Raw genomic sequence first — 26,265 nt, forward strand, 5'->3', positions numbered from 1 at the left:
GACGTCCGGAACCCGGAACTTCGGAATCAGCAACTGACATGTTAAAACAAAGCGCAGTAATGGTAGAAGTCCCGATAGACAGTGGATCATATTGTCAGATAGATGAAGATGGCGACCATGTCGAATCCCAAGTAGGGATCTTGCTGCACATCGCACTTTTTGTCCAGATCAGGAAAAGTGTTTCCTGATAGATCTGCTGGGCTACCCCATGTTCTGTGAACTAATAGCAATAGCGGTACCTCTGCTTTACTCTAGACTGGTACGGTTGATTTCCGTGGCACTGGATCTAATTGGATGCTAACGCATCATGTGTAAAAATGCGTTAATACCACCAAGCTTTCTCGTCGCCTGTTATTTCAGCAGTTGGCTCACTACTTGGCTTCTCGCCGCAACAACAGTGTTTTAGGAGCTGATCATCAACCGTGGCCTTTCCTCCGATGCAGCGTAACACAGCCAGGCATTGTCCTTCTGTCATGATTATCAGGTTCGCTGATTCAGTCCCATAGCTACTGTGTTTATCCTCATTACGTGAGATCTGCGCAGCTGGGAGAAGTAGAAAGATGCCACGATGAAGAACCGACCGCGCTGCAAAAATTGAGTAGAGAGCTTTTAGTCAATTAAATCGTCATTCGATCGATATCACTCAAAAATGCCAAAAGGAAAAACATACAACAGCGGGGATTCGCTGGTCGTCACCGACCCAACTACTGATCCGCCCCTTACAGGCTTGACTATGGGAGAGCGGACGGGATCCCGTATTTTCCTGCAGGTATGGTCGTATGTGCTTGTTCTGCTACCACTCGAACCTATATTGAGCATCGAGCCACTAAAACATCAACGTGAACAGGCCAGTACCCATTGACGGTCGGCTTCGGGTTAAATTCACGCTTTTCTCACAAGGATTCGAGCAGCCTGATGTCTTTGTCTAATTATAAATATGGTATTACTTTCTGTAATGTTTGGCTCTCTTGACCCAAGTTATACTACACCAACCGGTCAGACAGAAATGACCAGCCTACTTATTGCGTTGTTGATCAATCATCTCCCCGTTTTTGCTCGCACTCCGATACACAAAACTCACGCCAGACCACCGTGCATGTATGGCGTAACCCGTAATGGCAATCAATTGGCTTTTCATGCCATCTCCAGTTTCTGGTACGTCATATGCACCAACTGCCACGTAGACCTTTGTGATCGAGCTGTATCGGTTGGCGTAGGGGTTGAAACGAGGCTCTTTCGTCTATGCCCAATCTGCCATTAGGCAAACAACGATCAAGGTGGATGGCTTTCTACGCACTCTTCTCAGTACCAAAGAATGCCTTTATGGACATAGACCTGGGATTTCATACAGTTGAAGTAGCGGAAGTGGACGCAGTATCACACTGCTAGATCTGACGCCTGATCACCTTCCTGACCAATCGTTCCTCCCAAATTCAAACCTTGCGTCTAGGCCACCTTGCATAATAGCCAGCGAGAAGTCGATAACATGGTAGAACAACTGGCTGTACCGAACCAACCTAGCCACAGTCTTCAACAGGTCGTTCAAGGTCTCGACGACACCCAACTCGCCGCCAGTTTAAGAGCAATCGATACCGATCAAGTTCACCGCATCATTCAGTGCTTGCGTCGAAATCGACGCCATAATCAGAACGGTATGGTTATCCTTTTCTTTCAACATCCAAATGTGGTCGTTAATAATATCCACTGACACTATTGCCATTTATAGAAGTTCAACAGTGGCCTCGAGACCCGCAGTCAACTGTAGAAGTTCAACCTTGGCCACGCGACCCTACAGAAATGAACGAGTACTACTATCAAGTCCCATATCAGAACCAATATCAGAGCTATCCAGGGGCAGGTTACTACACATATGACTGGAACTGGTATTACTATGATAGCTCAACCAACAATGTTCCATACTGTGGGGATTATTACCTTAGCTATGAGTATTGGTGGGCACCTGTTGTATGGTATCCTTCGTGGTATTATGTGCCGCTCACTCGGTACAGAGTCCCCAACAGGTCACGCTACAGAAGACTTACATGATTTGGACCTTGTTCGCGGAAAGTTAGCAATCAGCAGTTGGAATGACGAAATTGGGGTCAAAACTGGTTGTCAAATTATGTGAGCCTTACTGAGAGAAACCTGGATACGTCGCTCTTATATGTATAAATATGTTAGATGATGACATCAACAACAAGACCAGAGTCATAAATCCAAGACAATTGGTCCTAAATTCTGAATTGAGCCCTGTATGCAGTATTATGAGAAATTGCCACGAGTAATCATCATTAATTTAGGCTGAAATGTGAAGGATTGTGATTTCTTATATTGTAACCATCCTTTCCATCAGGCTCTGAGCTACACCACCCTCAACATCTGCGGCTGAGCGATATGCCGAATCAAGACAGCACCCTCGCCGTACCTGTTCTTATCGAAACGTCATTGGAAGCATACTGTTCGCTGACTGCCTTCGTAATTTCGGAATTGCAGCCTGATACTTCCATCATCACAGTACATTGCATGGTGAGACTGTCGCAACGCTTGGCAAAAGTGTTAAAATGAGGCTTGGAAATTCTGATCTGACGTAAGGTGATGCAATTGAGTCTGAACATGGATGGGTTGGGAGACAATTGCTGGCGAGAGTCAGCATGTGAATAATGCTGTCGAAGCCCAATCACCAGTTATAAAGGCTACGCCGACTATCAGTTCGTTCTTCTCCTGCTCAGAAACTCAATACTCATAACCGACTCATTGAATAACTATATGAGAGCCAAGATAACATGAGTGAGCACCTTTCCATCGACGAAATTGACGACATTGAACTTCCGGGTGCCCTGTTGAGACTCGATGATCTGGATTCATCTGGATTTATCTAGGCTATACCACAACTCTGAATGTCCATGCTCTGTCTATAGGCAACGGACTAACTCGCATCCAGCATAAGCCATGATCACAAGTTATAATACACCCTCCATGTGCTATGATTTACTCTCATGTCTCTTGGACAACAGTGACTTCATGAAGTTAAGTTCTTTTCTGACACCTTGGTAGCATTGCCCTTCTCAGACTCGCTCACTTCGACGGGCCCCTCGAGATCCTCTACGGTTCGGTCACCATACTTCTTCATGGTGAGTTTGTCAAGCTAGAAATGTTTCGTTAGCGGTCATGAGACGGCAGTCAGATATATAGCACTTACATATTGGACCAGCCAGATGTAACAGAACATGACACCACAGCAAGCAAGAAGAGAGATAGCGCCCTTCTTCCAATAAGGTGCGTCAGCAGCACTGTAGAAAATGATACCCCAGAATGTCCAAAGGACCATGGAGCCGATATTCATGGAGTACAGTGTCACACTGCGCACGGCATCATCACCTGTTCGCTGTAGAATGATGTTCGCCCAGCCGAAGATGAGGGGGTTGACCATGTACGCTGATCCAGCGAGGTAAAAGGCAAACATGACCCCAGCATCAGACAGATTCCTCACGAGAAGCATGGCTCCTACAACAACTTGAAGAAGGACGGCGAGGATGGCCATTGGAACGCGCTGGCCGGTTGCGTCCATGTGCCATGCTGCAAGCATATTCGCAGCGATACCAACGGCCTGCACACCGAGAGGGTAAGTGTTGATCTGGGTTTGTGAGAACTTTTCTTTGTAATACTTGAGCCAGAGGAGGAAAGTATTTTGAAAGGGGAACCCCTCGACGCTGGCGCAGACAGGTGACCAAAAGAAGAGGATCCAGCTGTTGGGGTGGTTAGAAGCAAATCTTCAAAGGCAACACGGAGGACCATACAACATAGGAGTAAGGAAGACTCGCTTGATCAGAGACATGGGCATAATGTTGTGACCATCGGTCTTGATAGGAGGGAGTCGGGAAACTGCCAGCTTTCTCTCATCTTGGGATAGGTACTTCGCCTTGGTGATTTCGGGAATATCAGGGAAGTAAAGGAAGCCGAACAGGGCAATGGGAAGGGTGATGATACCATCTACAAATGTTAGCTCCAGCTCATCATTGTGGGTGATTCGACTTACCGATTAAGAACACCCACTGCCATCCCTGGAGGCCGGACATGCCTCTCATGCCTTTGTGAATGGCTGTCATCATAACACCAGCAAACATGGTACCGACTTGACCCGCGGCAGTGAAGAGGGCAGTTCGCTTAGAGATCTCTTCAGGCTTGTACCATGCGCCAATGATGTAGATGGTTCCGGCATAAGTACTGGCTTCGGCCAAACCGAGGAAGAACCTGATGACACAGAGTTGAGTAACGGTCTTGGCAGCTGCACTAGCCATCTGTGATATGTTAGTTGGCTATTTCAGTAACGCCGATATGCAATGAGCCTACTGTCAGACCAGCCCAGATTACAACCATGGATGGGAACCAGATTCGAGGTGCGATCTTCTGGATGATGATGCCATGAGGAAGCTGGCCAATAGCCATTCTAGTTACGGTAAGTAGGCGTTTTGGACATGTTCCACAAGACGTACCCTGCGGTGGTGACAGAGAGGACAGTATTGTAATCATGACCAGTCATGCTGAGGGATTCACGAAGACCAGCAACCTAGATTGTTAGTATACCTGCCTGCTATCATATAGGCATTTTTAAGCTCACATAGGCGTTGGCAAATGCCGCACGATCTGAGTGTCATTGGTCAGTTGGATGGTCGATGCATCATGAAGATCCATCTTACCAAGGAAGTTGAAGAAGTAGCTGAGACAACAATATGTCTGATTCTGTCAGCATCGTCGATGTACCTGGTTGAATGCTCTGGCCGCATACCATGATAAAGAAATCTGTCAAATGTCAGCATGGGTAAATACGAGCGGTTATGAATGAACAAACCTAATTTTCTGACAAGACGTCTCTCCTCCTTCGACTTTGCCGCCGCTCCCAAGAAGAACGCTGGGCACCATCAGTACATACCCCAACCAAGATGTCAGTAGCTACTCACTGCGGAGGCTTTCGCCAAATCCAACTTTTTCAGCCATTTTTATCAACAACCAAGATTACAACGGCGATGAGATGAGGTGCCAAAGCCAAACCGACAAGAGAGAAATGATCTGACTTATCAATCAGTTACCCCTCCTCACGGTCTCCACTCTGATTATCAGATTTATAAGATAAATAAAGCAAAAATTCTCTTGCTAGCCTGAAAGGGTGACATCGCCAATAAAGTTTGGTTGAACTGCCGAAGCTAACGTCGTATTTTGGCGGCGTAGGGTCAGGAATGGATTAGTGTGGAGTGGGTCCTGAGCTGATGATGGTAATCTAGACTTGTTTTTGCCAAGAGACGGTAGCATTTTGGCAGATTTGCGTTTGAAGGGAGAGGTAAATGTGAGCATATTATTGAGGTTTGTTTTTATTACTCGTATCGTCCACTGTGAGAGTTCGCTTGCCGAGTTTCGGAGGGCTCTGGGCCTTGAAATGCCATGAGGTTTTTTTTGCTATGGTGATATTTATGCTTATTCCCATGTGGAATTATCTTCATGCGGGCCAGTAATTTTGCATGACTCGGTGGGACTGACTTCAAGGGTCGGCCGCTGACTTAGTCTACCCTGCTGAACGAGACCAAACGAGGTATATTTTTCGGGGAGCAAAGCTTGGCATATCCAGTCTCTCGGTTCGACACTAAACATAGCCGGAAAGGTGTGAGCGATTAAAAGTAAGCATCGGCCCTCATGTCCACAATGGCTCTTACTTAAGGTGAAACTATCGATCTTGGCGAGCTCGAACTAGAAAAAGCCGGATTCTCTTTTGAACTCGGTAAGCCAATCTAGATTATCGGCTGGAGTCTGATTCCATACATCGTGGCTAGAAACAAAATCAGTGGAGGTTTGGCGCGAGAAGATCGTGGTTCTTACCTGTCGTACATGATCCATCGTGCTTGATATTGGAGCTCTTCGTCAGTTGGGATGTGGCTTGTTGGATTCAGAGGCGAAATGGTTCTCGCGACGTAGCGGGTCAAGTCTCTGGTCAGACCTCTGTACATGTTGCCGTCGTTCAACGATACGATCTTCTGTCCTAGAGATGTTGGTGGAGAGTCGGGACCGCTCGGTGTACTCCACTGCTCCTGATCATTACTGAATATCGCAGGAAGACCGCCGGAACAAAGTAGAGGGACGAAGCCCTCTGGCGTGTTTGACGAAACAACTGCAGACGGCGGTAGTCCTGCCCTTTCTCGAAATTGGGCCAACCAAACTGTTGAACCATACACCAAACCAATCAACAACTGACTAAACATGGGCGAAACATCAGGCATATGGTTGATGATCGAACAAGCCTCTTTTTGCAACTCGACGTCTCCAATCTCCAAGTTTAGCAACTGCAACATGTCGACATACTGCCTTAACGACGCCTCAAGCTTGCAATCCTCAAAGATATCTTTCTTACTATGGATCTTCAGCTCTGAGAATCGAGACCTAGCTGCACTCTTCATGGGCGTCATTCTTGCTTTGCTGACAATATCCTGGGTGCTCATTATAAGGTCGCGAAGCCAAGATGCTGCTGTTGAGGGGTGTTTGTAGTTCATCTCTGCGCCGAATATAATGCAGCAAGCTTCAAGATGAAGAGCCTCGTCGGAGGGGATGCAGTGATTGATGTCGGTATAGTTAGAGTAGAAGTAGTCGAGTTCCAGCTGTAGTAATTCGAAGGCGCTTGTTGCGCTGTACGGCGCACCTTGTTGCGTAGAGAATGGAAGAGGCGAGTTGCGCTCGTAGTCAATGAGGTCTGCACAATCATGAGTAAAATGCCTGAACTTGAAGTTGTCCACTTACAAGGGGGCATGTGATTCTCCACCATATCGAGCGTTACAGCATCAAATCCCCAGTTCCCTTTCCAATCTGCCATTGTCCTGCCCTCCTTAAAGTGCTCTGCAAGATGGTTCACCCGCTCCGACCATGTTGTCATAGTGATATCACAAAATCCACAGCGTGATGTGACATCCTCATGCTTAGACTTCCATTCCTCCATTGGCCACTTCATAAACTCTGATCCGTGGACGAGACGAAGATGCTGTCGTAGATGATCCTTTCTATAGAACATTCGCTCTCCTCTTTGGCGTTTGTGGCACAGGTCATGATTGTGCTCCTCGAAGTGGAATTCATCTGGGTTCCCAAACCCGCAGTAAACACAGACGGTCTCAGAATTATCCTTGACAGCTGTTGGGCCAAGAGGAGAACACTCCCATTGCTCAAGCGACAGGTGTTGTGTCTTCTCATGTCTTGACCAGGTATGCTTAAGCTTGAACGTCTCAGTGCAAAACGTACACTGAAAGCGATGGCAAGTAACAGAGAGACCTCTCTTTTCATTGTTTCTGGCTCGCAGACCTCCTCGCCGACGCTTCTTGATGACTCTACTGAGTGACCGGTTGGATGCATGTGAGTATCCCGAGGCTTTCGAGCTTCTACTTGAATCAGAAGTGTCGGTTGTTGCCCAGGTACCGGTCGACGATGGTGCTCTGCCGTGTCTCGTTCGCATACCATGGGATTGGTCGATGGAACCACTTGCGCCAGATACTGCCCGTGCGATAGCGGCCATGGTGGATGGCTCGTCTTCGGGCGGTGAGTTCTCCCATCGCTCGAATGGACTTTGTTGGACTATCGGCGTAGGCGGTCGACGTAGAGGTATGTCCCGGGGGCTTGCCTCTGCCGAACTTGTGTCCGTTGTTTCTGGTGGGTTGAACTTCTTTCTCCGACGAGCGTTGGCGAACCAGTTCAGGATCTGTTGTCGAGTCAAGCCGGTCTGTCTCTCAATAGATTCAACATCTCGGACGCTGGGGTATGGGTGGTGTGTATGATTTGAGAGCCATTTGTTGAGAATGCGGACTGAGTTGAGAGAGAGTCGCTTCCCAGGCTTGGCTGGTGGACTTGAGATAGTACTTGCTTCAGCTTGCACGTTTGGAGTAGCAACAGCTAGGGATTCGGTGGGCCCGAACGGGGAAATTGAGTTGACTACTGGACTGTCTTCAAAGCCCGAGACTGGGTGTAAAAATTGAGGATCGACTCCATTACTAAACGGGGTCTGAAAAGAGGCGAAGCCAAAGTCAGAAAAACCGGGTTGGTCTAGCAGGTTGCTAGGGTCTGGGAATTCGCTCGGGAATATAGAAGTCCCATTGTCGATGCCGGTCTCTCCGTCGGTTTGTTCCATGTTGAAGAGCCATTCACTAGCAGAGATGCCATGTCAACGTCGGGGAGGATGAGTTTGAGGCGTCATGCAAGGTCGACTTGACCCACTATTTTCTTGTCATCTTCAGCCCTTTCAGGATGCTTTCAACCAATAGCGCACAAGATGACAGGGTAAGCTTCACTACGTCAACGTCAAACCTACCCAAGGTGATATTTCTTTAGAATTAACAACAATGATAAATATGGATACCACCACACGATATGCCACAGACTACCGCCCAGACATATATGCTCGAAACCGTCCTGACTGATACCAAGTGAAGAGGGTGCAGAATGTCGTGACCAAGATGGAGGTAAAGACTTCCAATACATCAAGCTTAACAGCCGCAAGATCAGATTTTCGGTTCCGCGTCAATGGCAAATAGGACAATCTTGTACAATCACCTCAGGTCCCACCGACTCCCGTATTCGATTGATAGCCCAGCAACCGGTACACTCCTGAACCTCAACCTCAACATCCGTAATGTCATAACCCCTCAAGATGTCCCTACACAATCGTGCGATACCCCAAGCATGCGAATAAGTCGTAGAGTTGGTCTCGACAATGATCAGGAGTTTCACCTGACTTTCTTGCAGTGCGCTCCCGATGCGATAGGCCTGGAAGCATTTCCACTTCGTATACTTCAGCGCACCCACCAGTTCCTTCTGGATAATTCTCTCAGGATCGGACCAGAGAAGTTTGAATGGATGGGAATCCTCGACCTGCGACCAGCCGTTGCACAAGCCCGACCATTGGTCATCGGGGTAGTTTGATCGCGCGAGGAGTCGGGGTTTGTTGCGCCAGAGACCGTAGTAGTCTTCTGTCTCGAGCGCTGTCGCGGGAGGGGGTACGCCCTCTGGCAAGGCCTGAACTTGAGGCACCCGAACGATTCGTATCGACGTTTCGGGTGTTATTTCGGGTGGAGGGGTGCTAGATCCCTCTGAGGTGTTGGGAGGTGAGTCTTCCATCTTTACTTCTTTGGTGGGATCTGTCGGGTGGGATGGAATTTCTTGGACTTTTATCAACATTTTGATCGATCTTCTTGTTGAAATTTGCAGGTCTAAATAATAGTGTCAGTGAAGAAAAAGAATGAGCAATGGGTTAGGACTTGATCAGAATAAATATAGAGTGAAAATTTTAAACTGGCTTTATTGTACTTTCTGCGTTAATTTCCCTACTATGAATTGATAGAAAGCTTTCTTATCTTAAAGTTCTGTTACCTTTATATGCGCGGCTATACTTTCCAGACAAGAGGTTGTTGATTGAACGACAGTCTAACAGACTTTTATTTGTTCAACTTAACGTGCAATACTAGAACCTTACTGTATTTTAGTTGCCTGTGTACCTTTATCCATTTGATATAGGCTCTAGTTGCTTTGAACCTTTTTCGGACAAAAGAATCAGGCAGCTTGGCCACAGATCTTTTGATCTAGATGCGCTTTCAGGACGGCGAAAAGTAGCTCGCCCCCGTATGTCCTATCGTTATACTATTGATTCGGACAGACCACGCCGTATGCATGCGAACTGGAACTCATAATTGATCAACATGTGCATTACGATTAGGTGACAGACTATTAACTTTTATCTTCGATCTATTCTTCACGCCAACGCGATACCTGAATTATCTCCCAGCCTAGGAAACAGCACTGTCTTTGGCTTCGTCTTTAGGTCGACAGTATATACACCTCTTGGCAAGTCCGTGACATATACCGTTGCAGCATTAGTGTCCAAAGCAAGACCAATCGCCTCGTGTAGTCGTCTGGCTAGAACCTCGCCAGTCGGCGCGGACTTCGCGCTGCGAGACAAAGCCTGCATTGCTGCTCTACCGGGTCTCTGGGCGCGATCCGGCTTGGTGGGGTTGATGCCGGTGTAGCTCTACTGCGGTGATGTTGGCCTGCAGAAAGTTTCAGACTATCCAGGGTAACTCAAAGTTAGAAACAAATAGTTCCAGAACAATTGGGATAATACATTGGAAATGGATTTATGGGATCGCTAGTAGTAGAAGTGACTCGATAATGGCGTATTCAGCATGTATCAACGGCTATCTAAGTAGCAAGTATGATTGATCGCTTCCTTTTCCCTTCGCAAACAAACTTTGACCTTTCTTCTCGTTCAAAACTTCCCTGGGCATAGCTATTTCAGTTTTTCGTAGAGATCGCGTTGGATCCAAATTTCTTTGGGAACTACGTCTCTCTAGATCATTTTCCTAAACAAAATAGATATATTAAAACCGTTGTTCCAGACTAGTAATGAGGAGAGCAGTCCATGAAACATCGATTGTGCCACAGGGCGGAAATAGAGTCATAGCACGAACACCGTGTTACGTGCTCAAGCGGATCAAATACTGAAACGAAAACGTAAGCAACTTTTGCGTCAAGACCGACATTCATCTACACAAGTTGCCCAGCACCTCTAGAAGGCCTGTTCGTCAGCTCCTCTGGAATAGATCCCATTTGACTGGCTCTGACTCGACTACGAGTCTCCAGAATCAATCGCCAGGGGTAGACTGGTCGCCCTTGGAGCTCTGCCCGTAGCGATCATGGCAGGCTCTCCCTGTAATACTCGGATCTTGATCTACCCAATTGATTCATTACGACAGAAAATGAGTGGAGGATCCTGTTCGGTGTATCCCACCCTTAGCACCCTTCGCACATCCCTTATCCATTATCTGGGTCAATGAGCAGAGATCTTCGCTGTACTGTACGGAGTACCCTAGATGCTTAAAGCTTTAATCTTAGTTGCTGTCGTCTCCGGCACTAGTCATGACGCCAGGGTCTTGCGTGGCATCGACCAGCATTGCACGCTTGCAGCATTGACCAAAAACCTTAGGGCTTTTGTCTTGCTATGGCCGGGGTCAATCTTTATTTGATATCTAGCTATACCTATATAGTTGGAATTCATTTCATTGTGCATATGTAGGAGAGTTCTCTCAACTACTGATTCGTTACCAAGCTGAACCTAGCTGACGTGGCCTTTACTGGCTGATTGTTGACGCGTAATTTTGCATCGGGAAGAAGCCCACATCCCTTGATCCCAGCCCACTTTTGATTCAGCTTATGAATGACACGCCGCTAACGGTGTACTTGAGTCATGTGGCGTATGCTTCGAGATAAACTTATAACTTGCTTATATTTTCTACTTCTTCTACGTACTCTCCTGACATCTGCCAAAGTAGAATGACAGCCAAGACGGAGGCTTCTGAAAGTGCCAAGCCCAAGTACAGACGTGCATCTGCTCGCAAGGTCCGAACAGGTTGCAAAACATGGTTAGTCTCATGATCACCAAACGTAGTGCTCCGAGCCTTCTACTAATAGGATCGCTGCAGCAAGTAGGTCTCGCTCTCATCGGCTTCGATTCGTTTCGGGTCTACCAGGAAGGGAAACTTGCTGACTATATAGGATCCGACATATCAAATGCGATGAACGTCGACCTTGCTGTCGTCGTTGTCTGGTTCATGGAGTGGTCTGCGATGGTTACGCGCCCATCGAGCCCAGAATCCCTGCGAAAAAACGGAACCAAGAGAAGAGTAAAAGTACTATCGAGGTCTTTGAGCTTGATGACACGCCGCCTCTGACTATCTCCTCTACGTCTTTACAACCCTCGGTGCTTTCCCAAAAACAACCTTCAATACCTAGGCGCAACCTAAGTGTCGTCGTTCTAGAAGGGGACCGTGATGCGGCATTTCCGCTATCGTGGGACTCTCGCATCGAGGAGAGCCCCGAATTAGAGTTGGCCCCGATCCAGAAACAGCTACCACTTCGAAACGATAAAAGGCTTCCTAGGATTGCCGAGCTCGTTCGAGATACCGCGATATCGTCTAGACTCAACCACGGGCCTATACTGAGGGTAGACCAGCCCTTTTCACTACCAAAACTTGCCGATTACTTGATAGAAACGGCTGGATCATCGCGTTTAATATCCCTGGATCGATCTTGTCACGGAGCGGGCCACGACAGCAGCGTCCTTCTTCCACGGCTTCGTCAACCCTTTGGCGGTGTGCTCTAGTCTGAGAATACTATTGCAGACATCAGTATATGGCATCACTGAGACCGGCGAACAAGGTCAGAGAGTCACGTTCGTAGCGCCATGAGGTAGCGGGAGATGCTGCATTATGTGACCAATACCTTCTCGAATTCACGTGCCGCACATTAGAGACATAGTTAGAAAGTTGGCGGAATAATGCCTTGCAGCGTAATTTGAAGGAGAGTTTACTAATATTGAGGGAAATCGAGGATATGTCAAACCCATTGGAGGTCAACATGGGGTGGAGGCTCTGCGACCCGGAAACGGATAGACTGTTCCCCAAAGACAGAGACAAGGCCAGCTTCTTACGGAATGCTATGCAATCAAGACCCGAGTCTTTTGTACCTTGGTGTATCATAGGGATGACTGCTGATCGTAAGGTTAAGCTTTAGGCTGCGAACCCAGGTGATGAATGAGAACACGATAGTATTTTGATGTATGGTGGAGGGTAAAAAGGATTACCGACCCAGAGCGTCCTCAGATAACAGCCAGTGCCGAAGGCTTCTAGTATACATTCAAACACTGAAGGCGTCTGATTTTATGTACATCGATAAAGAAACCAGAAAAGCAAGCCATCCGTGAAAAGGAGCTATTGTCTTGCTTAGTGTGAAAGGCCTGTAGACAGGCCTTGAGAATAAATGGTATAGGACGTCAGGAGAAGGCTGTCATTCGTGACAGGAGTAACATAGAATGGATCATGAAGGATGCTGACTGGCTTGCTTTTCAGGGCTGTGGCTGTTGATTCCGGTGCTGGCGAGGCCATGATATGAACCTTGCAACAGAGATCCAACACGGTCAAGTTTTCATCACTTGTTGCCAGGCTCATCCCCTTCCTAAAAAAGCTTCTCCAAGTCTGATTCATTGTGCCTGCATTGGAAAATAGAATACTCATTACTATTTCGGTTCATAGATAACTCGGCTGTCTCCGTATTAGTAGACCCTACCAGAGACACTAGCTTTGGTGCTGCCTTTGTGGAGATTGGACTGTGAGGATTACATGGCAGTATAATGGCCTCTGGAAAAGAAGGAGCATACTCTCAGGCGGTGTGCTTAGAATTTGCCTGCCTCAAAGAATGCCTTGCTTGTATAGATGTTTCGAACGGGGTTTGCATGGCCCGTCGGAGTCTAGGTTCACGCACTGAGTAGATTGGCAGTGCCGCAGTATCGGATGTACGAGAGAAATAGGTTAGCTTTAGTATTACAAATTTACAAATGTTTCCGGCGCTCCAGTCGATATAAACTGCCCGCCATTGGCGAGCGGATACCAGACCAGCCCGAGAGCCAATTTCCTCTAAAGACAGGTATACTTCAACAACACTTGGCAGTCTCTCAGGCTTATTGAGAATCTTGACTTGTATAGTACGGTACTTGAACTGGAAGACAGGCTATTGAAGGGATGAGTAAAGTTCATGATGAATGTAACAACACGCGGTCGTCTCGACCACTTAATGCCGATCTGGCAAAGTTCCAACCATGGGTTTTGCTACCGCCAATGGCCCTGAAGCGGCCTTGAACGTAGATACCCTATCCTATCCCAGTACATCAATTCTCAGAGATAGCCTTTGGGCCTCATGCAAGTAGTCCAGCGTCTCCCCAGTGGATGGTCGATAAGCCAACCTCATGAGTTATTTCACGACCACAACAGCCACATCAGCTCGAGTTAGAGTCTCTTTTTACTTTCGGTCTATTTCTGCTAATAAAAGATAATTACCAAGACATTTTGGTACCCCCCCTGGTACACATCATGTCGCAACAGCGAAAAGGTTCGCAAATCACGAGGCGTGACTACTAATCTTGTGGGCTAGAAATGTTATTTACAGTTGAGATTTGTGGCTGTGAGGTTATTCCAGCAGAGATAACCTAGAACCTAGTGACAACTAATCCACCCTCAACGCAGAACGAAGAGGAATTCTACTCGGAGCTTGCTCCAAGTGCAAGGGTCCGCACCTGCATTGTCCCCTTCACCCAGGTTGGACTGGATTCGAACCAGCAATCTTTGAGTGTGTATCAACTGGATGCAGATAGTAATTCTCTAGTACTGTTGTCATCTTTACTAACCATACTGATGGTATCAGACACCCATTTGCTTCTGGACAAGAAACACTGTTCGCAGATATCTGGATAGCCATGACTATATAGCTTTGAGGGTTTCCAGAGCTGTTGGTATTTATGCAGGAAAACCTTTACTTATTTTCTATGAAAGATAGGATAGTCTAGGTAGCTAAACTAAGAGAGAATCGAAGGATAATTTGTCAAATCCATGGACTTGATAAAGAACGTGTCCTCAGAAGCACGTGCGGCGAGGTATATTCCGAGAGCGATTGCCAATGACAGTTGCCTTTACAGGCCCAGCATCTAGCAGAGCCCGTTGCAGTTCGTCTTAGAGACGTAGTTGACAGTGAGCATTCCATGAGACTTGATATCGTTGTCGCTAGGGTAGAACGCAGGAACACTGCCGCACTTGGCACATCCATGGTTGACCAGCTCCTGGAGCAGCTTCTTGATGTCCTTGCCAGGAAGGCCACCGGTGTTCTGGAGGAATGCACAGAACCCGGTCTTGTCAAGAGCCTGCCAACAGGCGATGTGCTGGCCGTTGTAGTACCACTTGTTGTCGTTCAGGTCCTGGGCGGTTCGGAGGAGGCCTGTCAGCTTGAAACCGGCGTTGGCGCAGTTGCTGCTGCCGTGGCAGTTGATGCCTTCAGCAGAGACACCGAGAGCAAGGACAGCAGAGGCGATGAGAGTGGTAAAATGCATTCTGGATCGGATGCGTTAGCAGGGGATAACTTAGGTTGACTGGAGCTCTTACTCGAAATTGGCTCTTGGTGAGTTACGATGGATTTGGTGGATTGTGATGGGCTTTGAAGCTCTTGTGAAATGATTGAGAGTGTTGCGAGTTGAGATTTTGGTCTCGTTGCAGGAATCATCACTTCATTTATACATAATTCTGTCTCTATCTCTCCTCCAAAATTGTTGATACACATGCAAAATGAAATATACAATCAGTACTGCCCTCGGCATATCGCCCTGAGATCCGGCCACAAAGTCACGGCACATGTTGTAGATCCCAATCCTGCGGCAAAAGTCCTTGACTGCATCACATGAGGCTATCGTATGTTCCATGTAAGGTTCGGCCGCCAACTGGATATGGGTTTTCTCGGCCATTCCTCTTTTGGAACAAGTTTGTAATGCTTCATAAGCTGCAGACATCTTATAAAGCTCGTATATGTGACATTTAATTACGTATCTGCAATGCTGAAGCAATCAATCTCAGCATAGACCATCAATGTCTGTCGTTTCCAGGTCAAAAGAGCATATGCTTCATTTTGGGCGTCGTCTTGTCCACGCCGGAAAGCCGATCCACTCCTATTACTCGTTCTCGGCAGTTATCAGCCAAGATCCACGACTGTAAAATGCCGAGGTCATATTTCCCTCAAGTATTATCTATATTATTTACCAAATTATCCAGAGCGCATTCTAGAGTATTAAGCAAAAGAAATTCTATACAATCGGCGAAACCCAATCTTGTCATTTTGGTAAGCTGGAGCCTAGTAGAGTGGGCCAATTCTCGATTTGCATATAAACGTGGCTTGATACAAAGTTCCATGTTGAGAACCTCAGCTCGGGCACAGCTGCATCTGCATCACCGCAACTGCATATCCACGTTTGGGAGCCACAAAGACCTTCGTATTCGATAATGGAGACCGAGCATCAGAGTGACCTTCCTCTTCCGCTCGAGATCGTCACATTGATATGTTCGACTTTGCCGAAACCCGACCTTCTTCGCTTGAGATTGGCCGCTCATCAATTCCACGACGTAGTGACTCCATCAGCTCCCAAGGCCTTTCATCTTAGAGTTTACGGAACCGTCGCAAACTTCACCTCCATTGCAACGTCACCCCATCTGCGCACCCACGTGAAGGAAATTACAGTTGATGCAAACACTGGCCTATATGAATACACTTCGTATGATACACATGAGTTATCCAGTGGCTTCTTCAACGCCCTTCCTCACCTCCGCTACTTTTCCAATCTCACCAGCCTGCACTTGAGGTTCAGTGAATATTGTGGGAATGAAAATAGAGAATGGCAACCAGCAAGAGTCGAGGAAGGCTGGCCGTTTCGATATAGAATCCTTGATATTATCCCACACTGTATCGTGGGATTGTGGTCACGGGCAAAGCTGGTCGAAGCCGATGAGAGGGCGAATCTTCGTTTTTTCGGACCTAGATACCGAGATGATGATCCAGAGTTCGTCACTGGGTGCATGGAGCACCTCCAAGAGCTCACGATTTCTAACTTGGCCGATTATCGTGATTCCAATCTGACTTCTTCAGATGCTTGGCAGCAATTACTCCGCCTACCTCACTTGCAGGATTTGAAGCTCTTGATTACTACCGAGTATTATAGGTTGAAGAACCAGACTTACCTTCCCCCAGAAAGGCATGAATTCTTTCAAAAGCTGCCCTACACCTGGCTATCGCCAAGTCTGGGGATTCATCTGAGAACTCTATCTCTTTACTATACTGAGTACTGGGGCTGGTTCCCGACAATGAATCTCTATGAGATTGGAACGTTGCCTCAGCTTAAGATTCTAGCTCTTGGCAAATTTGTCTTTATGGATGAGCGACAAACCAACTGGATCGCAAGCATAGGAGAGAGCAATGCAAGCGGCGGTCTAGAGGAACTATACTTGGATGATTGTCCTATTCTGTTCAAAGCCCGTCAACGCAGTCCTCTGACCAGCGATGGATACCCGTATCACCACGCTGGCTTGGCGAATAATAAAGACTCTTCTGAGACCAAAGAGTATGCTATCAGATGACACCATGTCATTGAAAGCTGGACAGGACGTATAAAAGGCCTCAAGAAGTTCATAACGGGTCATGGCGACTGGATGAACCAATGGCCGAGTAACGAATCGTTGAGAGAGCACGAATGTGTTGTCAATCTCAGCAGCGACGAATTTGAGCAAATGATTTGTAACAATGTTCACAGAAACTTTTCCAAACCTGCAGGCATGGACTTCGGGATCACCAGGAACCCAGTTTCGGCACAGACATACTTGCATGGTGCGGGATTGCTCCAACGAAGGGAAACACGGATGCAGTATATTAGTTATAATGTCGGCGCCTCCTGTCGATGGGAAAATCCAAATCGGACATGGGGAAGGGGGCAAGCAGATAATGGTTGGGCACCAGAGATGGGGACGGTTGGAATCGATGATGCTGAGTACGAGCTCCTCATGGCAACTATTCGGTACAGGAATTTAGAAAACGAGAAATAGCATAATGGAGAAGAAGACCTGGCTCAAGTTCTGACGGTATGATTCAGTTTTACAAAGCATTACTGCTAGCATTTGACCCAATAGACAGATTTTAGATGACTTTATTCCGCATCTCCCGCCGTGTTTTAGCATTAGATCCCATTAATGCCATGCATCGGCATATGAATCAGTCCAAGCCGTAGAATCCCCATCATAGTCCAATGTCCATGCGATTATCCCATCAGGCCCCTCTTTTACACCTTCCAGAAAATTTCGAGATCTCTTCTCGTGCGGAAGTGTCCGTGTTTCTCCACTCTAACGTTCCGTCTCTGCGTCATGATGCAGCAAACACGACAAATCCGCTTCTCGACCGTGGAAACTTCTTTTCTCGTGGCGGCTTTTTGAGCCTCATGTTGCAATTGTGTGAAGATAGAATTCCACTTATTTCTGCTATATCCAAACTCTGCTCGCGCTCGTGTTCAAGACTACCGATTTGAAGCTCTGTGGATCAGGGCCGATTATGGAGATGGTGACGATGCATGATTCCTGTGGAGTCGAAAAAATGGGATGCTTGGTGATTGAAGATTTGTGGTCAAGAACTCGTCGTTACACCGACTTGAACATCACTCAGAAGTAATAAAGCCAAGCATCCGACCATAGTCCAAGCTATCGCCCAAATCTGTGTCTTGACCTGCCTCACCTCTTCACTTATTACTCTTAGCTTCATCCCAATCTCACAACCATTTCAATATGTCACAAGAACCCAGGATCCCTGATGTGTACGGTCCCCGGTACTCATACTGATCGCACATTCGTCCCTGTTCCCCGAGACACAGAACGCGTCTTCCGTCTCATCGCCTCTCAAACACCCGGCTTCACCCAGGATGAATCCATCCTTTCAAAATTCATATTCACTGGTGACGAGCTGTCAGTCATCTCCGGTCCGATCAAGGCTGTCTCGGTAGCTTCAGCTCTCCACGCCATGGCCGGTGTAGTAGCTGATGAGATCCTTACCCTTCGAGGCCTCGAGGACAAAGAGCGGAATGTAACTGTCAATACTACCCATGCCGGAATTTGGCTTGGCAATGTCGCTACTGCATATGTCGATGGCAAGGATGTCCTTACATTGGCCAAGTCTGGAGAGTTGAAGAAGCTGTTGCCAGATTGGGAACGCGGATGGGTTGATACACCTCTCAAGTATCGTACCACAGGGCTTTATCCTACCTCTGATCCTGACGTTTGGTACTCGCTCCACGGCTCCATGAATGCAGAGCCAGTTCTGAAGTCTATCGGCGTCGACCCATCTGAGGCCATCACCTCCAACGAAGAAGCAGCGGCGCACATCGCAAGCTTCACAAGCAAGCTCTCACCGGAGAAGCTTGAATTCAAAAACCTTGTCAACGGCAACTGCGGATGTATCTGCTTCACACCTAAGCAGTGGAACGAAAGCGAGATGGGCAAATCACTCGCTACTCATCCTCTCATCAACATCAAGACTCAGCCTCAAGCTATTCCTACACCTCCTGTTGCTTTGCCTCCTCTTGATCCAGACGATAAGCGCCTGCTGGCTGGTATCAAAGTCGTTGAGATGACTCGCGTTATCGCCGGCCCTCAAATCGGGACGATTCTTTCTAGCTTCGGCGCTGAAGTTATCCGGGTCAACCCCCCTCACTTGCCCGATATCAAGATTATGCAACTCACTCTCAACGCTGGAAAGCGCACTACCGCTATTGACCTGCGGAAGCCTGAGGATGCAACTATCATCAAGTCTCTTATCGCCGATGCAGATGTATTCATCCAAGGCTTCCGTATGAACAAGATGCTCAAGTTTGGCCTTGGATTGAACGATATCCTCAAAATGGCTGGAGAGCGAGGTTGTGGAATCATTCACGTCTCGGAGAACTGCTATGGCCCTCATGGCTATTATGCTGAGAGGCCCGGTTGGCAACAGATCGCTGATGCGGCTGCTGGATCAGCATATGTCACTGGCCGTTCTCTTAACCTGCCCGACAACGAAGCTGTTCTACCTTCGCTACCTATCAACGACATGACTACCGGCGCTCTCGGTGCAGTAGGTACCCTTGTCGCCCTTCGCGATCGGGCCACCAAGGGCGGAAGCTACGCTGTTCACGCATCTCTCGTTGCAGTCAACGCGTTCGCTCTTCGATCCGACGTCGGGCTCTACTCACCTGAAACAGTCGCCGAGTGTGCGAAGCGTTTCCAATAGGCCGAAATGAGAGGATCGCATCATGTGCTTGGTCTTTTGATGACGGTTTGGGATGGGTGGAAGAGAGTCCTTGGTAAAGAGTTGTCGGAAGATGGGGGATTTTATCAGAGCTTTGAGACGAGCGCTTTCGATGGAAAGAAATTGAGCATCCTGAAGCCTGTCGTCAGTCTGAGCGACGAGGAGGTGACGCCGCGATGGAAGACGCCCAGTGTTCCATATGCTTATGAGAATGCTGAGGGCGTCAAGTTCCAGTAAATGATTACTTGTAGATTAAAAAAGAGCTGAAGTATAGAAATACCCAGAGTTATGACCTAAATAGTTTTCCACGATTAATCTACCAGTCTTAACTTGGTCGCTGAATCCAGTGGTGAATTGCTATCGTGAGAAATTGGGAGAAGTATGACTGAGGCATGACAAAGATTAACAACTATTTTAGCGTCGGGTTTGAGGCGGGTAGCTACAAGGTCACTTCGGCACTTCAGTAAGGCCAATAGCTACTTGGAGCTACTTTATCAAGTATCTAGACACCAACACCATGTCTGTTTCGTATTTGAGATGGTTCGATTCGTGGTGAGTCACTTGCCGACTTAATCTTCAATATTTCGGCTGGCAGCGATAAAAGATAATCGCCAATGTTGTCAGCGACATTGAATCAATAAAACGTCAACACTGAGTCCTGTCCTTCCGCGGGCTGTTTCACCCTCTGGGCGTTGATCTCTAATCCCATCGGATACGGTAATCGACATATTCCAGCAGTAATGAAAGACATAACGGCTTCACCGACAACGACAACGACAACAACAAGGATTGCTTACATACGCACCATCATCGACAAAGACAAAGAAAGAGAATATTATGAAGGCTGTTGGGCCAATCTCTGCTTGTTTTTATGGTCATGGGTCGGCCAGAAAGTTCACAACGATCCTGCCGGAACTGGTACTCCACGACTTCGCAGCTCACCTCCACCTGGTCTCCGTCACCACTACATCCTCGGTCATTCCAACCCTTTTCACGCTTTTGTTCTGCAATGGCTCCTAGAAAACTCCAAGCCCGAGAGTTGGAGGATGTTTCGTGATGACTTTGAAGTTTACCTTTCTGAGACGCAGATGAAGGACCCAGCAAACAAAGAACTTCTTCAAAAGCTTGAACTGGAACGGGTGAAGGTCACGGTAGTCGACTCGTCCATGCCGACAGAATTTGAGACTGAAGACATATGTGACGGAGTGATGCTCACGAAAAGCGATTACGTTCTCGAGACATATATGGAAAGAGGTTCGAGCTGTTGGATAACGACAGACGTACTCTACCGCGACTCTCTTCGCCATGGCCACCCCCAACGTTACAACACTGAAGAGCTCTCACAACGGTACTACGATAACAGGCTCAAGAACAAGATGGGCCATACCAGGCGATCATGTTCATACCCTCACGGCAAATCCGACGCTTGGAAACGCGATCATGAAGAAGATTGGAAGAACTATAAGTGCCCGTCCTGTGGGCAGAGATGTAAGCGTAATAAAGGCTGTAAAGTGACGGGCGAGGATTGGGCGAAGAGAAAAGACGTGAAAGCGTGGGACGAAGGAGTTGATACGTCGGCACCAAGACCGCCTGAATTTGAAAGGGACTGGAGAATGCTGACGGCAGAGGACATATGCCACTATTGGGGAACTGATCCAATATCTTACGAGAGGTTTAGGAATTGGAAGTGGAGATCTGTTGACACGTTTACGGGCGAGTGAGATCGTGCGTCTAACACGTTCATAATGCTTTCATCTATCAACAAACTACTACTCATAACTCATCACCTCATTTTCTCATCATCTCAACTTTTACAGATACAACCCTAGATCTCGTGAATACCGCACCCCAAGTGTCGAATACCCATCGCCTCAAGCTCGTCAATCTGAGCCAGATCAGGGCCAACACTTCGTTCCTGGAGACCCTGCAACGAAGCCTCACTGGTCTTGGTCTTGGGGATCAGCTTTGTTCCTCTGTCGTCGAGGACGGCCAGAATGTGTGCAGCAGCCTGTTCATGTTAGAGTTGCTCATAGTCATGACCCGGGTAGAAGGCTTACCTTGGCGTTTATGGTGAGAGTCTTGGAATCGGGGTTGTCAATGGTGTCGCAAGCTTGGTGGTAGCAGGGATCCTGTGCAACAGCCGTGCCCTAATTCTTGGTCAGTTGCAAAACACAGTCGAATGTGTGACACCTACAGTATGCAAGAATCCAAAGGGCTTGTTCAAGTTCTGCCAGAAAGGAGCATAATCACTGCCATTGGTCAAAACAGCGGGCGTGACCTCAATACCCTGGCTCTCAAAGTACTCTGTGAAGATCTTCTCCGTGACCTCGGAGCCCTCGGGAGCTTTTGATCCATGAGAGCTTCCATCGGTGTCGGCAACGCCGAAGAACCCCTTGGAAACCATATCGAAGTTGAGATAGACGAGAAGATCGTTGACGTCCTTGGCGGGGAGGGTAGAGGTGTAGTGTTTGCTGCCGAGAAGGCCGTTTTCTTCGGCTCCCCACCATGCGAAGCGGATCTTGTTCTTTGTCTTGTACTTTGAGAGGGCGAGGAAGAGCTCAAGGATGAGGGATGAGCCAGAACCTGGCTGCATTAGTGGAGTCATGATGAAACGCGGCGGGGGACAAACCGTCGTCGTTAATACCGGGACCGGCTTGAACGCTGTCAAGATGGGCGCCTAGCTAGATATTTGTTAGTATGGCTATTGGCCATTGGGCTGAGTCACAAACCATGATGACATTACGAGGGTCGCCTCCCTTGGTCTCAGCAATAACGTTCTGCGTAATCCTCTCCTCAATCGTCTGCGTCTGCTGAAAGTGTGCAGTGACAGTCTCGCCAACCTCGATCCTCTCCTTGATCTTCTCACCATCAACAAGGTTGATGAAGCCAGCTGGGACATGCTTCTCAGGATCGGGCTGGCTAAGAGAACCAGCAGTCACATTTGTCGTAAGATCATGGTAGATGATGACAGCGGACGCACCAGCCGCAGCAGCAGGAATCACTCTGCCAGCAAGAGTTCCGCCGGTAGGACAGCGGAACCGCTGGACGAGAACAATTTTACCCTTGACGTCGAGATCATCGTATGATGAAGCGTCGCAACCTGCTGCACCTTCGGGACCGAGCGCAATCTCGGCGGTGATGCCTTCTGCGGACGTTGAGGGGGAGTAGGTCAGGCCGTAGACATAGACGGGCGTGTCGTCAACCTTGAGCTCAATTGAGTCTACAAAGGCGAAGAGCGCGGGGAAGTTTTGCTTCCAGACTTTGGCGGTCTTGACTTTGGAGATGCGCTTGAAGATGTAGTCCACTGAAGCGTCGTATCCGGGAAGACCGAAGGCTCTGTTACCGCCGTTGGCAAAGGCAATGTCGTTGAATGTTTCGAGGTTTGACATGAGGCTACATGTTGTTAACACTTTTTCGCTGGTACGAGGATCGAAAGTAATTACTTCTTGGTCTTCATGTCAGCTTGGATCTTCTTAGACTCCAGCTTATGAGTCTTGGCGAGGCCATGGCTGGGAGCCAGCGCCAGCAATGTAGCGACGCCAGTGCTGAGCTTCATGTTGACGATATTTGAAGGTTGGAATGGCCGTAACAACGGAAGCAGGGAGTCCACGAAGGCGGAGAGTCTCTATTTATACAGATAAACAAGTCACGCAATCAGAGGCAATCGCAGTGCCAAGCACGACAATCCATGGCGGGAAATCATGACGAACACAAGTTCACGGAAACAGTTTCGCTTATGGAAGGTCATTTCTAGCCAAGCAGTTGCTTTGATGATCGCCAGCAGACTTGTCTAGCGGAGGCCTTATCGCTAGTGGTGACGGCTCCCAGGCACTTTTGCTTGCACCAACGAGAATCGAACTTTTACTGCACTAAAATGTGACCAAGCCCGATCGACGTTGCACCAAATGAGGGTCATCTTGGCAGAGAACGATAACCCCGCGAGCCCAATAATGCCGAGGGACTTTCATTGGGCAATGGCGGGTTATTTCTTGAGGTTGCACGGTTTTGGAAGGTGGATGAAGAGCTTGGGGACAGGGATCATGAACCATACGAATAAGCTTAACATGCAAAAGTTCCTAGTGCACGCTAGACGGGTTTGGGCGACAATCGAAGTGTCTCTTGCTTTGAAATGGCAGACGGATTGTTCAGATAGCATCATGTTCGTCCAACTACAATGACTTGTCTTCATGGCCTTTGAGTGGTGGGCGATTCTTTGTTCTCTGATGTTCGGGTCATAATGCTCTTGGTCAGCACTCCAAAGCATCGCCCTTTGTCTACACAAAGCCCTTTGATAATCCTAAGACATGATGCTGAACAGGAGAACAGAGCGCCGAATTGCGAAAATGCGTCTAGTCTCCTAGTATTTAAAAGCTTAAGCTTCCTATTATTCTGTCTGTTCCCTATTTTCTTGACTAACCACAGAATTACAGTACCAAACAACAACAAATCTAAAATTACAGCAACATTTCACGCCATGTATCATAACGACTCGCTTATTGTGGATGTCGAGGCTGATAAAGACTTCGATGTTCTGTCGTTCGTTGAGTCTTATTCTGAAAGACATGAAATTGGTCATGAAATGAAGAATGAGGAATACCGTAAGCAAGAGGAAATGCGTACGAAATTAGCCATCGATTTCGTTCGCAGAGAGGCTACTGATGAGAATGGCCAGATCGCCACCGTCAACCCCCATCCTAAGCTCTCCATTGCTCACGATCTAGTGTCATTCCTCTTGAGCCGCAAAGCTGCAACTTCTTACCTTTTTAGGCGTCATCTGATCCCTTCAGGCACTGCCTCTCAGCCGTTCCCTCTCAACATGTTCATGGGTAAATGGACACCATGGACAATTTTCGCGCTATCAAAGTCAAAGGACGTCCAGCCAGGTACTCTCCAATGCTGTCAGCTGATGAAGCCTGGAGATATTGAAGTCATCACGGTTTCGAATAACAAGTTCGTGCAGCTGATGAGTCTTTTGACCGGAGATGAGCTGCTCATGATGTCAACCTGGGAGATGCCCGATGCTTCGAGACATGTGAGTCCTCATCTGGATATCATGAAGCCTAACTTTGGTTTAGTAGAAGGACGTGGCGAGAGAGTCATTGCTTGGAGAGTTCACGGACTCGATACCTCGTACTACATGGATAGACTGGGTTATCGCATTCCTGACATGGTTTGGCCGCTTCGAGAGGCTTGTAAGGTTTGATAATGCAATACCTTACTTGGGTCTTAAAAGCAGACTAGCCATTCATAGGCATTACGATAGATAGAGATTAGAGCCTCAGAGCAAATACTTATAGATCACGATATACCTCTGAACCATGGGCTTAGACCTTGAAATACATCAGTGCACGTATTAAATCTGACGCATAAGAAGGCACATACGTTGGATTATTGATACAACACTGTGCATATTGAGTGATTATTTATCCCCAGTATAGAACTGTGTCTTCAGTTCCCCTTATTTAAGTACTTTATCACTGCCATGGCACTAAACAATACAGAGGAACCTGCGCAAGAACTTTAGTCTCTCTTTCGCGACTCTATACCGTCGGTCCATAGGACTTCACTTCATGCATTGTGCAGATCAGAGCTGTCGTCATTCTTGCGGCCCTTTTCCATGGTAGTTGTCAGGCTAACACCATCGGACTCTCATATCCTGCCCGAAAAGTCGCTGGCATATCAGTCATCAACACACCAATCGTTTAAGATGCCGAAGCATTTGCGTTGAAGCATAGTACCTACCCCATCTACAGGCACGTCATGCGGTCGTGGCTCTACGGAGTTCTCATGATCAATGCCAACGAAACCCTCAGTGACAGAGTCGACCTAGAAGTTCAAGCTGTCGCCACCCTCTTGCACGACCTTGGTTGGGACACAACAGAAGCGTCGCCCATCATCAACGCTGGCCGTCGGCTCGAAGTAGACGGGGCTTTCGCAGCGCGTGAGTTTATACAAGAGTTCTGGCATGAGAGGAATGCTCAGGTGGTATGGGATGCGATCGCGCTTCATACAGAAAGGTCTGTATCATATTTCAAAGACCTTGATGTGCAGGTTGTATCAAAAGGCATGGCAATGGACTTTTCAAGACCAGCTTATGGTGTCTCGGAAGAGGATTATGCTGCAATTGCCAAAGCCTTTCCGAAAAGTGATCTCAAAGACTGTGTCAATGACACTATCATCTGACTTTGTGACACGAAGCCTCAGACGACATATGGTGAGTAATTCTGCTGCCTATTGCGTAGCCTCTACTGACTATGTATGCTGCAGACTCTTGGATGCAGCCTTTTGGAGAGAGATACGTGGACAAATATGACCCGAAAGGCAAACCGAGAATTGATCTGATCTTCCAGAATCATACGACTGGGAATAAATTAGTTAGTTGATGCCTGGAACAGGCTCCCTTTTTGTTTGTAATACGAGCATGTTTCAGAACTAGCGAGTGGGGGTGAGGATTATACGATACAGCCAATCCTCGAGGAGCGGCTATGAATTTCTTGGCCGAGCCACGATCAATCGTGCAAGGTAGCATCAGATAAATACCTAGCCCTGAGTTATTAAACATTT

General features: G+C 47.7%; 12 protein-coding genes and 1 non-coding gene across 15 annotated transcripts; 7 read left to right on the forward strand and 6 right to left on the reverse strand.

The window, feature by feature from the left end:
- Positions 1-663: 663 nt before the first annotated feature.
- On the reverse strand, positions 664-779 carry FVEG_17634. Its single transcript, XR_001989335.1, has one exon. It is a non-coding gene; the product is annotated as a 5S ribosomal RNA (ribosomal RNA).
- A 1,784-nt stretch (positions 780-2,563) lies between these two features.
- Positions 2,564-5,101, reverse strand: FVEG_13868 (hypothetical protein; the record flags this gene model as incomplete). 3 transcript variants are annotated; one of them, XM_018903212.1, is made up of 11 exons in its annotated part: positions 2,564-3,145; positions 3,200-3,746; positions 3,798-3,990; positions 4,037-4,298; positions 4,351-4,447; positions 4,494-4,567; positions 4,619-4,644; positions 4,698-4,734; positions 4,787-4,800; positions 4,850-4,909; positions 4,959-5,101. In XM_018903212.1, 11 exons carry the CDS (start codon positions 4,993-4,995, stop codon positions 3,020-3,022), a joined length of 1,473 nt encoding a protein of 490 aa, XP_018762270.1. In that variant the 3' UTR covers positions 2,564-3,019. The 3 variants fall into 3 exon arrangements, with proteins under 3 accessions (XP_018762270.1, XP_018762272.1, XP_018762271.1); XM_018903213.1 differs by having other exon boundaries at positions 2,664-3,145; positions 3,822-3,990; positions 4,959-4,995; XM_018903214.1 differs by having other exon boundaries at positions 4,850-5,101.
- A 638-nt stretch (positions 5,102-5,739) lies between these two features.
- On the reverse strand, positions 5,740-8,152 carry FVEG_17633 (hypothetical protein; the record flags this gene model as incomplete). The annotated part of the gene is made up of 3 exons (XM_018906875.1): positions 5,740-5,818; positions 5,869-6,733; positions 6,781-8,152. The coding sequence occupies 3 exons, from the start codon at positions 8,150-8,152 to the stop codon at positions 5,740-5,742; spliced, it is 2,316 nt and encodes a 771-aa protein (XP_018762269.1).
- A 389-nt stretch (positions 8,153-8,541) lies between these two features.
- On the reverse strand, positions 8,542-9,138 carry FVEG_17632 (hypothetical protein; the record flags this gene model as incomplete). Its single annotated transcript, XM_018906874.1, has 1 exon — positions 8,542-9,138. One exon carries the CDS (start codon positions 9,136-9,138, stop codon positions 8,542-8,544), a length of 597 nt encoding a protein of 198 aa, XP_018762268.1.
- Positions 9,139-11,346: 2,208 nt separating this feature from the next.
- FVEG_13866 (hypothetical protein) lies at positions 11,347-11,502 on the forward strand (the record flags this gene model as incomplete). Its single annotated transcript, XM_018903211.1, has 2 exons — positions 11,347-11,435; positions 11,496-11,502. 2 exons carry the CDS (start codon positions 11,347-11,349, stop codon positions 11,500-11,502), a joined length of 96 nt encoding a protein of 31 aa, XP_018762267.1.
- A 2,974-nt stretch (positions 11,503-14,476) lies between these two features.
- On the reverse strand, positions 14,477-15,080 carry FVEG_13865 (hypothetical protein). Its single transcript, XM_018903210.1, has 2 exons — positions 15,000-15,080; positions 14,477-14,948 (listed from the first exon to the last, which is right to left on the reverse strand). The coding sequence occupies exon 2, from the start codon at positions 14,945-14,947 to the stop codon at positions 14,549-14,551; it is 399 nt and encodes a 132-aa protein (XP_018762266.1). The 5' UTR covers position 14,948; positions 15,000-15,080; the 3' UTR covers positions 14,477-14,548.
- Positions 15,081-15,887: 807 nt separating this feature from the next.
- On the forward strand, positions 15,888-17,015 carry FVEG_17631 (hypothetical protein; the record flags this gene model as incomplete). Its single annotated transcript, XM_018906873.1, has 1 exon — positions 15,888-17,015. The coding sequence occupies one exon, from the start codon at positions 15,888-15,890 to the stop codon at positions 17,013-17,015; it is 1,128 nt and encodes a 375-aa protein (XP_018762265.1).
- Positions 17,016-18,231: 1,216 nt separating this feature from the next.
- On the forward strand, positions 18,232-19,683 carry FVEG_17630 (hypothetical protein; the record flags this gene model as incomplete). Its single annotated transcript, XM_018906872.1, has 1 exon — positions 18,232-19,683. One exon carries the CDS (start codon positions 18,232-18,234, stop codon positions 19,681-19,683), a length of 1,452 nt encoding a protein of 483 aa, XP_018762264.1.
- Positions 19,684-19,689: 6 nt separating this feature from the next.
- Positions 19,690-19,938, forward strand: FVEG_17629 (hypothetical protein; the record flags this gene model as incomplete). The annotated part of the gene is made up of 1 exon (XM_018906871.1): positions 19,690-19,938. One exon carries the CDS (start codon positions 19,690-19,692, stop codon positions 19,936-19,938), a length of 249 nt encoding a protein of 82 aa, XP_018762263.1.
- A 348-nt stretch (positions 19,939-20,286) lies between these two features.
- On the forward strand, positions 20,287-21,746 carry FVEG_13863 (hypothetical protein). Its single transcript, XM_018903209.1, has one exon. The coding sequence runs from the start codon at positions 20,442-20,444 to the stop codon at positions 21,420-21,422; it is 981 nt and encodes a 326-aa protein (XP_018762262.1). The 5' UTR covers positions 20,287-20,441; the 3' UTR covers positions 21,423-21,746.
- On the reverse strand, positions 21,527-23,257 carry FVEG_13862 (hypothetical protein; the record flags this gene model as incomplete). The annotated part of the gene is made up of 6 exons (XM_018903208.1): positions 21,527-21,709; positions 21,759-21,848; positions 21,896-22,284; positions 22,331-22,382; positions 22,431-23,094; positions 23,145-23,257. The coding sequence occupies 6 exons, from the start codon at positions 23,255-23,257 to the stop codon at positions 21,527-21,529; spliced, it is 1,491 nt and encodes a 496-aa protein (XP_018762261.1).
- A 918-nt stretch (positions 23,258-24,175) lies between these two features.
- FVEG_13861 (hypothetical protein) lies at positions 24,176-24,904 on the forward strand (the record flags this gene model as incomplete). Its single annotated transcript, XM_018903207.1, has 1 exon — positions 24,176-24,904. The coding sequence occupies one exon, from the start codon at positions 24,176-24,178 to the stop codon at positions 24,902-24,904; it is 729 nt and encodes a 242-aa protein (XP_018762260.1).
- Positions 24,905-25,461: 557 nt separating this feature from the next.
- Positions 25,462-25,884, forward strand: FVEG_17628 (hypothetical protein; the record flags this gene model as incomplete). Its single annotated transcript, XM_018906870.1, has 1 exon — positions 25,462-25,884. One exon carries the CDS (start codon positions 25,462-25,464, stop codon positions 25,882-25,884), a length of 423 nt encoding a protein of 140 aa, XP_018762259.1.
- Positions 25,885-26,265: the final 381 nt, after the last annotated feature.

This window comes from Fusarium verticillioides, chromosome 8 (genome assembly GCF_000149555.1).
Source record: "Fusarium verticillioides 7600 chromosome 8, whole genome shotgun sequence".
NCBI lineage: Eukaryota > Fungi > Ascomycota > Sordariomycetes > Hypocreales > Nectriaceae > Fusarium > Fusarium verticillioides.